Here is a 14,881-nt window from a genome sequence, read left to right on the forward strand (position 1 = left end):
GCGAGCGGGGCCGGGGAGCGGCCCCCGGGGAAGGGGGAACGCAGGACGAGGGGACCGGGGGATCGCGGGCCCGGGGACACAAGGGACAACGGAACCGGAACCGGAAGACAGACCGATGAAGGCGCGGAGGCGGCCTCAGCGCCAAGAGCCACCTCGCTGCCACCGACGTCATCACCCGGCGCCGAGCGATGTCTACAGCCGCTGCTGGAGCGACGTCATCACCCGGCGCGACGTCCTCAGCGGGCACGGCGTCACCAGCCTGAGTGACGTCACCGACGGGCGTGACGTCACGCCGCGGCGCCGCGCTGCTGCTCGCGGTGCGCGCGCTGGGGCCGGGGCTGCGCCCGGCGGCCTGCGGGCCCCGCGCCCGCTCGGGCTCCGCCGGGACGGCGAGGCGCGCCTGGCCGTGGCGGCCGCTCTGGGCGCTCCCGTGCGCGGCCTCACGCTCGCCTTGGATCTGGTCCACAATCCGCTCCGGGCTCTGCTGCCGCTCCAGGATCTGCTCCGGGATCCGCTCTTGGCCTCAGTCCGCTCCGGACTCTCCTCCTTCCCCACACTCTGCTCCGGGAGCTGCTCCTGGTCCTGCCCCTGATCCGGGCTGGGCTCTGGGTTCTGCTCCTGCCCCAAAGGGCGCTCCTTCCAGCTCCAAATCCGGCCCCAGGTTACTCGGACTCCAACTCCGGATCCAGCTCTGACTCCAGCTAACTCCAAACCCGGATTCAAATACATCTCCAGCTCCAGTATCAAATCCGGATCCGATTCCATCTGCCTCAGGATCCTGGATGCCCCCTGGCCCTGGATGCCTGGGTTCCCCCCACACACCTTGGCCAGGGACTGGGGACACTGGGACGGGCTGTACTGGTTACACTGGAACACAGGGGGGTCCCAGTGTCAGCAGGACACTGTCCCTGTCCCGCCCCCCCCGCAGGGTCGCTCCCAGTCGATCCTCGCCAGATCCCACTTCGTTCCCGAGGCTTTTCCATGACTCACGTGACCCTGGAGGGGGGCGGGGGAGGCGCGGACACCTCCCCCCTCCCTCACGCGGAGCCGCGCGCACTGCGCATGCGTCCCGGCCTCCCCCCACGTGCAAGGGGCGGGGCCGCGCTGCCCGGCGCAGCTTCATCGTCTTCTGCGCGTGCGCGCGCCCCGCAGGCCTCCCCAGCGGCCGCTGTGGCTCCCAGCCAATGGGAAGGCAAAGCCGCTCTGCCCTCTCCGCCAATAAGCGAGGAGGGGGGGAGGTGCCAATAGGGCGTTCAGCCAATAGGAGCCGCGCAGAGCCGAGGCCGCGAAAAACGGGCGTCCGGGCGAGCGGCGGCTCGGGGAGCAGCGAGTCAAGCCCGACCGGAACCGGCGACCGGAAGCGGCTCCGCCCCTCCGGAAGCGGCTCCGAGGTGGCGCCAGTGCGGCTGGCAGAACCGGAACCGGTTCCGAGGCGCTGGGACCGGCCAGAACCGACCCAAGGTGCTCGGGAGCGCGGCTGGAGCGGCGGGAATCGCCATCGAGACCGGCGGTTGGAGGTGGCCGGAACGGGTCGGAACCGGCCGGAACCGGCTCCGAGGTGACCAGAATGGGCTGGACCCGGCAGAACTGGCCTTGTGGAAACTGGAACCGGCTTGGGGCACTGGGAACCGGCTCCGAAGTGAGTGGAACCGGCTCTGACTCAGCTTTGACCATCCGGATCTGGTTCCCAAGTCACTGGAACCGGCCTGAACCAGCCAGAACCGCACCAAAATGACTGGAACCGGCCAGAACCGGCTCTGAAGGGGCTGGAATTGGCCAAGAGGGACATGGAGGAACGTGGAAACCAAGAGGATCCCAGCGTGAAATGGGTCCCAGAGACCTGGTGACCCTCAGGACACCCTGGAGGAGATGGGGGAGAATCATGGGCCTTGGCGGGGGCCACCGGTCCAGCATGAACAGAGCCGGGGGCTGCATGAGAGCCCAGAGGGGCCCCGGGGCCACGTGCGCGCGGAGGCCCGGGAGGCCGCACGGAACCCGCAGGCACCCGCCCTTGTGACGGGCGCAGGAGGGTCCTGCTGGAGACCCGGGCCTGCAGGAGAGCCCGCTGCAGCTGCCCACGTTTGGGGTCCAGTTGTTTATCTTGCTGCTGGAGCCCTTCGCTGATCCTTGCAGTGCAAGCTGCCGGCCTCCAGCTGCAGTCACTGCTCTGAGCGCTGTTTCTGAAACACTTATACGCTGCAGTAAAATGCAATCTATTTTATTGGCTAATTATTTACAGGGGATTCTCGATATTCACAGTAACATCAGGCAAGTTACTTCCACAAAGAGCACAAATGAAAACAAAAGTTATGGTCCGCTGTAAACAAAGCTGTAGATCCTGCTGGAGCTGTTGGGACTGGCTCCAGGTGAACGGAAAGGCACTCGGGAGGTGGGCACCGGACACAGCACGGGGCTGCCCTGTATGCCCTGCGCAGGGACACAGCCAGAGCACACGGGTACAGGACAGCACAGGCTGGATACATAGGGAACCACGTAGTCATTTACACCCTTTGAGCATAGCAATGTTTGAGCGCTGCCCTCCCTCCGAGTGCTACTTAACGCATGTTTGGCATTAATATCAGGCCAGCCTCGACTCGGGCATCAGCGCGGCCAGGCCTGCAGCACCAGCAGTGATCCCGAGTCGCCAGGAGCCTGGCAAAGCCTGGAGCAACCCAGGCCAGGAGCCCAGCAGCCTGTGGCATGTAGTGCAACAGAAGGAGGGTGACACACGGGGGGCAGAGGCTTCTCTGGATTGTCAACAGGTCACAGACGGGAGCCAGGGACTAGGGACGCGCGTTTCTCAGTTGTACCTTGCTACGCCGGCAGCCTCAGAAGCAGAAGACACAGCCCCACTCCACGACGTGCCCAGGGAGCACAGGAGACCATGGGGAGACCCAGCCCTGTTGCACAGAGCTTATTCTCCAAGAGTGCCATGTTCTCAGGCACCCTCACACCTTCCCCCGCGGCCTCCTCCCCAGCCTGCACCCCGTGGGACTGGGCAACTCCAGGAGTGCCCAACGCTCCGAGGAGCGACATTCCCGACGGCTGCTGTGGGACACAGGGTCCAGACGAGGAACTTGGGAGCCTCCTGCCCCAACGCTCAGGGAGTGTCGCTTCCCTCTCCACACCCCGCGAGCTGAGCGCCCTGTTCCATGCACGTGTGGACAGGGAGGAACCCTCGGGAGGCGCAGAGCTCTGCTTCTGGTGCTATCAATCTGGAGGCACTAGGTGCTGCATCTAGAATGAGGCAGAGAAGCTAATGCATGAACTGGGTTTCTATCAGAGGAGCCACCGCTGCATAATCCCCAAGTCATCCCTCTCTGACACGAGTGTAAATCGGGTCACTTCAATACAGAAGCAAAGGTGGCTGAAAGGCCCCCATGGCAGCAGGAAGATCAGGCCAAGCCCAGGCTTTACTTTACCGGAAGATCTGGCAGGTCCAGAGGTATAGGCAGTTACTAGTGTCAGCACATGAAGCTACAAGTGACTGTGCCCTGTAATCAGACATGGCCATAATGGTAACAACTCCAGTTTGCTCAGGAGAAACCAGTGGGAGCGCTCATCAGCTGCAGGCTCCTTCACAGACAGGTCTCTGCAGTGCGAAGCTTCCAGAGCACAAGCAGCTCACGCAGGTAACAGCTGCCGGCTTCTCTAACAAGCATGGAGCTTCCTCCCGCTGCCCCTCTTCCTCTCTCCCGTCTGGAGATGCCCTCTGTAGTGTCTTCCAGACCTGTGCAGGTGTCTTTCTGTAGTGTGACATACTCCCTTTGCAGACCAGACCGGGGAAGGAGGAGCTTCTCCTATCTCTTCTGTCAGGTGCGGCCAGCATCCTTCCATCACGGCAGCCGTGCTGCTTCCATTCACATGAGGACTGACTACAGAAACGAGGGGCAGGTGTCCTGTTTCCATGCCCGGCAGCACTCCCGGAAGGCTGAGCCTCGGCAGAGCAGGACAAGAGCCTGGCAGCCGCAATCCCAGATTTCCTCTGGCTTTCAGAGGGGGCAGCAGGCTGGGAACGGGCTCAGAAGCAGTAGCAGCACCAGAACCTGTGGGCAAGGGCCAGGCCTTGTCCTTTAGAGCCTGCAGGCTACAGAAAGGTGAGTGCCCTCAGGAGGTGCCTGAAGGCAGCGTCCAGCCCTGCCCGGCCCACGCTGCCCTCCCTACCTCTGGGAGCAGTTCAGGAACAAAGTGCCAATCCAGAACTCCCCTAGAAATCCTCCCGTGTTTCTGTGCAACACCCATCCTGGGAGCCATCCTTTCTTGCCTGTTAAATCTGCAGGTCTCGTAGTCCTGAGCGGGAAGTTTTTCTGCGGAGCTCCTGGCCCTTCCTGCCAGCGGCACTGACTGTGTCTCAGTAAGGTAGCAAGTCACAGCATGATTGTTAAGACAAGGAGCAGTCACTTGGATCACAATTATTTTTTTTTATATCAACCCAGGCTGCTTCAAATTCCACCCGAGAAGATCAAATCCAAGGCTGCTTTCTTCTCTTCCCCCAGGCTTCCCTCCACCGACACATGGTTTTATTTCCTTCATCTCAATCAAGGAATGCCCTCTTCAGATATGTTACCTGCTAAGTGGCACGCAAATACAATTTAGGTCTTGTGTCTTTTACAGAATGAGTTTTAGTAACTTATTAGAGTCTAGCTCTAAATCCATCCAGAATTTCCAGGTGCGATTCAACATGAAGTCAGTGGGGATTCAAGGGGTCATTTTCAGTATTTTCTTTGCCCTCTGAACACGCAGCCGTTGTCCTGCACCTGCTCAGCACGTTCCCGTGCCGAGCAGGGGAAGCAGCGGCGCTGCAGTGTTAGCACCCAAAGCTGAGCAATGCGGTGCCAGGGACGCCCGGTGCTGCCCACGGGCTGCGCAGGGCTCCGGGCAGGGCAGAGCTGGCCCCTCTCCTGCGCAGCAGCAGCAGCAGCAGCTCTGCCCTGCAGCCACCCCTGGGGAGCTCTGTTCTCAGAACCGAGTCACAAGGCGCCGCTGGCCCCAAAAGCCACAACGCCAGGAGACCCTGGCATTACTTACACTTCTTAAAATAAAATAAAATAGCCACTTGCACACATAGGCTCCCCTGGCAACTTTCATCTTTACCTGCTGTTCATGAAACCTTCACAGGTCATAAGTGTTTACAGTTTAAAAATTAAAAAAAAAAAGTTTTGTTTTTAAAAAAGGAATAACCTCTATATTTCTGTCAGCCAACTAATTTCAATCACGGCGTAATCTAAGAATAAAGCAAATCCTAGCCCAGCACGGCTACCATGGGATCCTGCAGAGCTCCCCCAGACCCCTGCCAGGCCGGCAGGAGCAGCACCCCCAGCTCCTCACCTCCCTCCGACCCAGCCAGGAATTGTGGTCAACTTGCATTGATTCTGTGGTTGCTCTTTCAGCTTAGGAATGATCCAGTCCTCGAGTGGCTGCGTTTCAAGAGAGCAGAGGTGGAGAGGCTCCTGGGCAGCACCCACTATTAATGGCAGTGCTCAGTGATGTCCACAACGACTGCCTTTTTCCAGCTGAAGAAGAAATAGCCCATGCCGGCGCCTGCTGCCACGGCGATGCACAGGTAGCCGTTGTACGTCATGAAGATGAGCATGAGGAAGTAGCTGACCACGACCTGGATGATGTGCAGTACGGTCTGCAGGAGGTGAGGGAAGCTCAGCATCTGCTGCCTGGGAACAGCAACGGAGAGCAGTCAGCGACCACGAGGCACGGCAGGGAAACGCAGAGCAGCCTTAGGCCACGAGCTGATGGGAGGCCAAGGTGGGCATGAAATATGAGGGGATAAAGAAGGCTGGAGGTGCCTGCCCAGCCTTTGCATGCATTTGCCACTCAAAACTGTGGTTTTCCTGGCAAAGCTGACTGAAACAAAGGAAATAGGGTGCCCACTGGCAGGACGAGACTGTTTAGCTGAGAGAAAGATTTCCTCGAGTTTATCTTACCCCTGCTCTATAAGCAGAGCGACTTGTTTTGCAAGCAGAGGCTTAACTTGCTGCGCACAGAAGGCTCCTCAGCATTGCTGGACACCCCACCCCAATTCTGCTCGCAGGAACTGCCCAACGTGCTCTTCACCTCTCCAGAAAAAGTGAGCTCATGTAACCCCCAGCCATTTTCCCTCTCTTCCCTCTCATGCTGAAGTACAGCCACGTGGTTCAAGCACAGACATTAGGATACTACTGCCCATATCTGGAGTTAATAAACTTTGCAGAGACTAATACTGCATAAAGGATTTTTTTTTTCCTGTGCCACCTTTTGCCATTCACTTCTGCTGAAGAAACTTGTCTCAGAAGAAAGGGAAATTCTTACCCAACAGTTTTATGTGTCTCCATCAAGATGGTGCCATTCGGACCTGGCACTGGCATAGAGTTGTAGCGAATGCTGACCTGGGATTTACGGAGCAGACACTCTCGGGCAATTTTTAGGCCTTCGTAAAACATGGCTAGGAAGAAGACGGCCACAAAAGCACCAGCCATTTCTGACAAGAGAGGAAACGTTGTTGAAACGGTGTTTCCCTGGCACAGGCTGCCCAGGGGGTTGTGGAGCCTCCTTCCCTGGAGATCTTCCAATCCTGCCTGGATGCGACCGGGTGCCCCGTGCTCTGTGTGTCCCTGCTGGAGCCCGGGGTGGGACTAGATGATCCCTAGGGGTCCCTGCCAACCTCAACCACTCTGTGATTCTGTGAACTTCGCAACGTGAGACATCTGCTTCAAAACGTACCAGAAGGGACTATGTCACACTGCACAGGCCAGAGCTGGGCACGGTATGCACACTTACACATATGTGAATGGGAATTACATACAGAGTTCATGGAGTGAAACCTATGGTTCTTTTTGCTAATATGACCAGCCAAACTCTGGGACTAAAGGAACACCTTCCCTTTTCTTTCACTCCACAGGAAAAACAGGTAAACCACAGTGTAAGAACAGAAACATATTGTTTCTAGGTATTTTTTATCTCTCTTTTTATAGGCCATAAATAAACTTCCAGAGCAGGGTAATTGCAGCAATGTTCAACCACTGCAACCTTTTTATTTGGATTGGACGAGGTAGTTATACCAACCTCCAGGAGAATTGATCGTAAGCCCGGAGAACAGCAGCGGCACGTTCTCGTAGCTGAAGTGGAAAGTCATCGCCTGCCAAGACAAAGCACATCAAGACGAGCCTCAACAGCTCCTTCGCAGAAAGGCTGTTGGGTTAGAACAAGAATTTGAAGTACAGTTGTTCCATCTGCTCACCACAGAGAAACTCTTCAGGAAACCTACTGCACCAGATGCCAGGCAGGCATGGCCAAGGATGCTCCCTTTGCCAGAACGAGTGGGCAGCTCTTTCAGGCAGCAGCCCTGGGCAGCAGGCACTTTCCTTCAAAGCAAGTACCTGCTATGGAGAGGTGCCTCCTCCTCGCCTCCCAGCACCAGAAGCAGCCAGGGATGTCCCTGCGGATCCCATCCCTGTCACCCTGCGGCTACTCATGGGCTGGGGTGCTGGCGCCTTTCCCCCCCGACCTCATGTGAGCTCATCCAGACATGGGCTGGTGGAGCTGAATCCCCTGTCTCTCTCCTGCCCCGTGCCAGCAGACTACTGTCTCCTTACAGAATTTCCCGATTTTCTATGGGAAAAGAAGAGCCCAGTACCATAAAGACCTGCTGCAGGACCAGAGTTTCCCCTAGGGGACCGGCACAGTGAATGCCTGGCGAGGGGAGACAGGCAGGATCTCAGGCAAGCAGGACTCCATATCACCTTCCCATCCAGCTAAACACGTGGCCGTTGTTTAGTAAGTGTTGTAAGCACAGGCATTTGCAAGGTCTTTACATGCAAAGCACTCAGTGAGCTAGAGGAACTTCTGTTTGATCTTCTCTGTTTGTTTTAGTTATGGCTTTTGTTTTATTATTTTTTTCTGAAGATCAGACTTATGACTAATTTCACCATCCATAAGAAGGCACTTGGCATTTGTAAAGACAGAGCATTTATATGAAAAGGAACGGACCAGACACCATCAACACTCAACAGTGAGACTATCTGAAGACCTTCGTGAGGAGCTCCTGAAACTGTTTTGGAGGCTCTGCAAGGGAAAAAGTGGCTGCAAGTTCCAGCAGCACCACTGGGTAATGCCGGCTGTGTTCACAAAAGGGATGGGTGCTCTAATCCTCTCCTCTCCTACCTTCATACTGCTGGCATTACATTTTGCTTTATTTTCTCCTCTTTTTCTTTTTTTCTTTTTCTTTTTCTTTTTCTTTTTCTTTTTCTTTTTCTTTTTCTTTTTCTTTTTCTTTTTCTTTTTCTTTTTCTTTTTCTTCTCTTTCCTTTCCTCTTCTTTTCTTTTTCCTTTCTTTTTCTTTCTCAGGCACATGCCTGGCAGACAAACTTGAAGTTTTGCAAAAAATACTCCTGAGTACATCCTCATTTTAAATTGTAACACACATTCCCTCCCCTCCCTTCAAAGTTTAAACATAAAGAGTTATGTTTTAATAATCCAAAACTCATTCCAAAGGATTTAGAAAAGGGAGAAAAGACTTAAAAGGTCATTCCTAGAGCTGGCTGTGCACAGTAGCCCAGGTCCTGCAGCTGGCTAAATGGAAACGCTGGCCAGCCCCTCTGCAAAGCTTCGGTGGTGCCAGCGAGCACAAGTCGCAACTCGTTTAAATCAGAGCTGGGCCCAGGTGCCACCCGCCTGGCAGCGCTTCGCTCCCCAGACCCAGCGCGGCCTAATTGAGCCAGGAGGAGGCAGGCGCGGAGGCTGCTGCCTGCAGGTCAGCACAATCCATCCACTGCAGTGCACGTTCCCCTCAGTGCCCAGGGGGCTTTTGCTAACAGTGCCCGAGATCTCCGGCCACCTCCTTTTCTTACAGGAAAATTACAGCTCCTTTCCTTCGGTAGATTCAATGAATGCTGAGTAGCTACCACAGCAAGCGGCTCCTAAAGTCCTCCCAGAAATGCTCACCTTGCATATCTGCTTTTGGCTTGCCAGGAAGGATTTTACAAGGGAAGATCATTTCACCCTAAGACTCCCCACTCTGGAGCACATTTCATGTTGCTTGTTGCCCTGTCCTCTCCTTGACGTTGGAAGAGCCACGGTGCTGGGTTTGAACAGGATCAGCACGTGCCTCCCAAGGCCAAGTTTGGTTTCCCCTTCTGAAGGGAACTGTCTTCAAGATGACAAGTTGCTCTGAACCCTCGACAAGGAAAAGTTCTGGTTAACGTTGACTTCCACTTACCATCATCATCATCCCGCTTCCATGGTCATGCCCTGGCACTGCTGTAGAGTGGTGGTGCTCAGGAGGGTGTGAGCTGGGCGACATGGAGCTGTTCATCATGTGGTGATCAAGAGACACCTTTATTGTAGGAATATTCAAAAAAGCACGTGGAAAACTAGGACCCTGGAAAAACAGAGAGAAAAAAAAAATATAGGAAGCACTTTGAAAAGAGAAGACGTTTCTCGACTGCAATTACAAGAGAAAACACAACTGCAGCAGGATGCTGTCTGGGTGCTCCTGCAGCGGGAGCACCCGCAGTGTCCTGCTCTCCGGCGACACAGACAGGAGCCAAGCGAGCGGGCGAATTTAAGGGAGGTGCCTCCCCCCGAGCTCTGCGTTACCGCCTTGCTGCAGCTCCCTGATGTTCCCCCAGCAGAAAGGAACACTTCCTATCTGGATGCAGGGAAAAACGTCGCAAAAATATTTCCAGCCCTGTTTTAAATTGCATATACAAAAGGATCAGAGCATAATATTTCTCCTAATTGACAGTCACGCATTTTATTGGGAACATGTTTAACAGCGAAATTGTGTTAGATGGTACAAGAGCTATTACCAGGCAAAGGTCTGCCCCAGCCCCGGGCGATCCCATCCCATCTCCACAAGCTTTACGTTGGCACATCTCCCTTCTAATCACATTAGGCCCAATAAGAGAAACGCTCCAAAAGCTGCAGGTCTAAACCCTTAATCTAGTTACTGCAAACCAGATGTGTCTGGACACCCTGCATCATGAATAACCCCCCGTCCAGTGTGGTTACATGGGGTCGTGGTTCTTGCTCTTCTTAGTCCAGTACAACCTAGGAGAGGGTCACTGAATTCCCACCCGGAGCACAACAGGGCTGCGGGCTGCCCACCTTAACATGGCAGAGAAGCCACGTTGGCACCGGCCTCGGGAGAGTTTGGAAAGGGCGGGGAAAGAGCTTTGGAAACTGAAGGACAACTTAGTATTTGAACAGAAAGGTATGAACACATTGAGACCGCAAGTGGGAAGGGGAAAACTGGAACAGCAGCTCGTTTGTTTTAATCTGAGAAAAACAACTGAAACGGCCAACACGCCACGGTGGAACTGGCTCAGTCTGTGACAAGGATGTTATGGCAGGAGCCACAGCTGGCCCAGGACACGACCGAGGGTCCTTGCAGAACATTCGTGACATGAGGAGGCCTCGAAGGGCTCTGGAATTAAACTACAAAGAGCAACAACAAGAAGTGAAAGATTTGGCAGAGATACAAAGTAAATGAAGTCTCAGGTGCTGGGGCAGAACGCAAGCGGAAGAATTCCGGCTCGTGGCAAGCGCTGGCGCCGGTGCTGCCAGCAGGCACCTGCCAGCACCCATGGGGCTGCGAGGAACCAGAGCAGCCCCGCACGGCTCCGGTACTGTCTGGGCGCAGGGTGACCCCGACCGGGTGCAGGTGACGGTCACAGCAAGGCCGGGGCCTCGCCGGGAGCTCGAGCCCAAACAGCTCCTTCCAGCCCCTGTGCTGCAGCTGCAGCCCCTGCTCCCCCTTCATTAGCTGTAGCTGAAATAAAGCTCAAAAGACACGTGTGAAATCTTGGAAGGAAGGAGGAATTAAGTAACAGAGGAGGAAATAACCCAGACCAAGGCATTTGGGCTGTTTTGTGTTACTTAAGGTACGTAATGTGGATATGTTTTTGTTCAAGAATAGGTGTTTTCCAGTGAAATACCTCAGTGCAGTCAGTGTCCCGGCTCCCTCACAGCAGCTCCCGCCCTCCCCGTGTCTCGGGGCGAGAGGCCAAACTCAAGGCAGCAGCAAGAGCAGACTAAGGCATATGCAGCACTCCAGACCCACAAACCTGGGCTTTGCTTTTGCTGACTCGGGGAGCACCTGGGACTGACTGGCAGGCAGCTGTGCGCATGGGGAAGAAAAGGCCACTGTTCTTAACCTGCCTCGCTCTATATCTGGAGAACAAAACCACACGAGCTTCTTTTTATAGCCCAGTCTCTGGAAAGGTCTCTTTGCACAAGGGCCGCATGGGGCAGCAGGTATTTCTGCCACCCGTGCTGCTCAGCGCCGCACTGGGCAAGGGGCCCATGCAGGGACCCGCCTGCGAGCGCGGCCAGGGGCTGGGGAGCGCCCGGCGCTGCCCCCAGGGCTGTGGCGCTGCCCGGGGACCTGCCTGGCACCGCGTGCACGGCAATGGAGGGGCTGCTCCGCAGGGCTCGTTTCCTACCTCTCCGCGCTGCCCGCCGCGTCACGGGAGCCGCAGGCTCCGCTTCACAACCCCGCAAAGTCTCAAGGGAGGCAGCGAGGACCGGGGCGCACGGGGGCAGCTCTGCCTGGAGGCCGGCGCGGGGCCCGGGCGAGCGCCGGGCGCAGCAGCGTCGCAGCGATTCGGGCTCCTGCTGCCCCGCAGGGGGAAGATCCCGGGAACGCGGGCGGCCGGCTCCGCTCCGGCCTCGGGACGCGCTTCCTCCTGCCGTCCCGGCGCTGCCACGTCTCGGAAGGGGGAGGACACGCAGCCGCCGAGCGCGGCCGCGGCAGCCGCGGGCAGGACCGCGTGCAGACACGCGCCCACCCGCGAGCAGCTTCCAGCCTCCGCCCCGCACAGCCCTGCTGGGCCCCTCCACGCGGGTGCCCAGGCTGCCCTGGCAGGAGCCCAGATCCCTGCACAGGGCTGCACTTCTCCGGGGGAAGAGCCTTCCAGGCACCCGGCGAGACATGGGCAGAAACGCAGGGCACGGCTACGGACGGATCTGCTGCCAAGCTCCAGGGATTCCTTTACCAGCCGCTTGCTCCAAAGCTGCTGTGTGAACGGAGCTTCCTTAGGGCTGCATTCAAAAGGAGCGAACCTGCTTCCCAAGTCGCAGTCTTAACAGAGTAACAAGAGCCCTAAGTGAGGCCCCTGCCCCACAGAGCCAGGGCCCCACAGATCCCCTCCCGTTCCCCTACGCGAGTTGGGGCTGGCTCTGGGCCGCAGCCTCCGACCACTGCCCGAGACGTAGCCAGAGTCTCTCCACCAAGGGCTTTGCTAGCAAGGATGGGATCCGGGCATCCCTGGCTTCTCCTGAACAAGAACCACAAAACACCCGGGGGTAAGAGAACTGGAAAGCTCCGGAGAGAAGCGCAAGAACGAAAGGTGAAAAGCAGCACGTCTGAAAAGCGAAGCTTTCTCGCTCGCACATCTGGGTCTTGCACAACCCGCGGGAATGCCACGTACAGAGCATCGCGGATGGGAGAACGGGGCAGTCAAAAGTGGCCTGGGCTCTACTTACAGCAGCGTGGCCGGCAGGCGCGGCGGCCGCAGTGCTGCGAGCCGGGTGTCCTGGGAGCTGCCTCGGGAGCGGGCGGCAGCCGCAGACACCGCCGCTCTGTTCCCTGCTCTGCTCCCTGCCTCCCTCCGCGGCGGCGCTCGGCAGCCCCAGCTGCTCATCGGGAGCTTTAAGGGCTGCTTCCACTTTATTCCATTTCCTGGCAACTTTGCAACTTTTAACAGCTTCCTTTCCAAACGCACGGAGCTGCCGCAGCTCCAGGATCGCAGTCGTGGCTGCAGCACCGCTCCAAAGGCACAGGCGAGGGGCAGACGCTGCCACTTGTCCATACAGCAAGAAACCTGGTGGCACCCACCGCGCCGGCGCGCTCAGAAGATGCCGAGCACACGGGCTTGTTATCCAGCACGGGACTGGAGGAGTCCGCGGATATCCGTGGCTGTCCCCCTCAGCCAGCCCTCCCTTCCGAGCTCCATCAAGCCCAGGCTGGGGCTCAGAGGGCAGAGTGGGACCCGGTGCATGGCCGGGCTCTCCCGCCACCCCTGCTCCCGCACCCCTCTGCTTTTCCCTTGTGCAGCCCCCAGGAAGGAGCTCCCAGGGCTGCATTAACCCTAAACATTAATATCAGCTTTATACATAGGGCTATGTTAATTATCATTTGCAAGGTCCTACCAGAAAGGCGGGACTCGGCTGCACCACCAGCCCCAGGTCCCAACCAGAAGCCTCTCCCTGAAGTCCAAGGAGGTCAGATAAGAAGCAAGACAGACAAGGGCCTGGCTCGGGAGACGGGCCCCGGTGCAATGGGGAGGACTGGCTGTGGCTCAGCATTTATTGGTACTTCCTGGATTCTCCCGGTGACGGGAGAAGCTGGCGACTGGACACGGGGCAGTGGGTGAGGCAGAAAGGTGCCCAGCGTGTGGCAGGGGACACGTTTCCCTCCCTGTGCCTGCGAGCACGCGGCCACACAGAGGCTTTTCCAAGGAAGATGCCGCCTGAGCGGAGATGCCACGCGGTGCAGGGCTCAGAGGGCAGAACGAAGGGCAGGAGAAGAGCGGGGCAGCGGCAACACGCTGCTGCGTTGGGCTTCGCAGGGGGCCGGTGTTTGGGCAGTGTGTGACATGCAGAAGAGGCCCGATGTGCACTCAACGCACACGGCAGCAGGAGACAGAGTGAACTTAGCAACGTGTGGAGATGAGCTCTTCCAAAGCACTGCTGCACAACCCAAATGGAAGAATATATAGAGATATCCTAAAAAGTAGGCTGTAGGACTGCTAGATTCCGGAGAGCCTCCGTGCAGGGGTGCTGGAGCCTCTGCCATCACCTCCAGGCTGGCTGTGTGCTCGGTGGGACGGGACGTGCCCTTCTTCTGTGCCTGGGACAGCTCCTGGAGGGACTGGGGGTCTTCCAAAAATCCCAAGGGAACCCTGCAAACCACACTCATTTTGCTGGCTTTGTTTTCCCAGCGTTTTACCTCCTGCCTTTTGTGCTGGTAGACCTGGCTGTAGACCCAGGTAGACCTGGCTGTATTCCCTCTGCGTGATCCCTGCTGCTGCAGGAGGAGCTGGAGCTCTTCCTCTTAACATGGTTCCGATCACGTCCCTTTCGCAGAGTTTATTTTCATAACAAACTCGCCTGGTCACCGGCTGTTGGAGACCCTGCTTGATCTGCGTCCCCGCAAGGGGAAGGTCACTCCTAATCTGCCAGTTTACGCAGACTCCTCCGGAAATCTCAAAATCTTTGAACAAGAAAAAAAAAATGAGCTGAGGACAGGCTGTTCTTTACAGGACAATGCCCTGAACTTTATGAAGCAGAGCATCGTGCCAGGTAATCTCTTTACCATCAGGCCCACTGAAGTGGAAGGCGGCAAAGGAAAAACCAAACCTGTGGAGCAAGAAACAACTTGTGACTGACTGCAAGACTGACAAAATCAGAGGACAGACCCAGAAATGCTGCAAAAGCTGCATCCAGGGGAGGAAGTTACAGAGAGATGGGCAGGCCGAGGGGCAAACGGGCTGCCCTGCGGCCAAGCTTTGTGCTCAGCCACCCCAAAACGACAGACGGAGATGCAAAAGCAGCCAAGGAAGCAGTGAGCTCGGAGCAGCGTGTTCTCCTGCCTGGAACCCCCTTCTGCTGGAGGGCTCTGGTGTTGCCAGGGCAGGGTGGAGCCCCTGGAAAGCACACGGAGCCCGGCAGGCTCCCCTGGGCCCAGCAGGGATCCGCCAGCGCTCCAAGCAAGAGCGAGGCACGAGGCCTTCACCGCTCACACCTCAGCCCACCGCGGCAGCTTCCCCACAGCAACCACATCCACCTTCAGCAAGACACAACGGAACCAAAGGCATCAATCCTCACTTCAGGACTTTTCTCCTAAAATGTAGGTCAGCAGAGGTGGGCAGCAGGGAACACAACCCTA

The 14,881-nt window shown here is 57.0% G+C and overlaps 1 protein-coding gene across 1 annotated transcript; it reads right to left on the reverse strand.

Annotated features, from left to right (window-relative positions):
• Positions 1-2,292: 2,292 nt before the first annotated feature.
• On the reverse strand, positions 2,293-14,054 carry SLC31A1 (solute carrier family 31 member 1). The gene is made up of 6 exons (XM_026049635.1): positions 13,950-14,054; positions 13,144-13,200; positions 9,209-9,370; positions 7,057-7,129; positions 6,304-6,472; positions 2,293-5,669 (listed from the first exon to the last, which is right to left on the reverse strand). Exons 1-6 carry the CDS (start codon positions 14,052-14,054, stop codon positions 5,468-5,470), a joined length of 768 nt encoding a protein of 255 aa, XP_025905420.1. The 3' UTR covers positions 2,293-5,467.
• Positions 14,055-14,881: the final 827 nt, after the last annotated feature.

This window comes from Nothoprocta perdicaria, unplaced genomic scaffold (genome assembly GCF_003342845.1).
Source record: "Nothoprocta perdicaria isolate Ctin4 unplaced genomic scaffold, notPer1 scaffold_6, whole genome shotgun sequence".
Taxonomy (NCBI): Eukaryota; Metazoa; Chordata; class Aves; order Tinamiformes; family Tinamidae; genus Nothoprocta; species Nothoprocta perdicaria.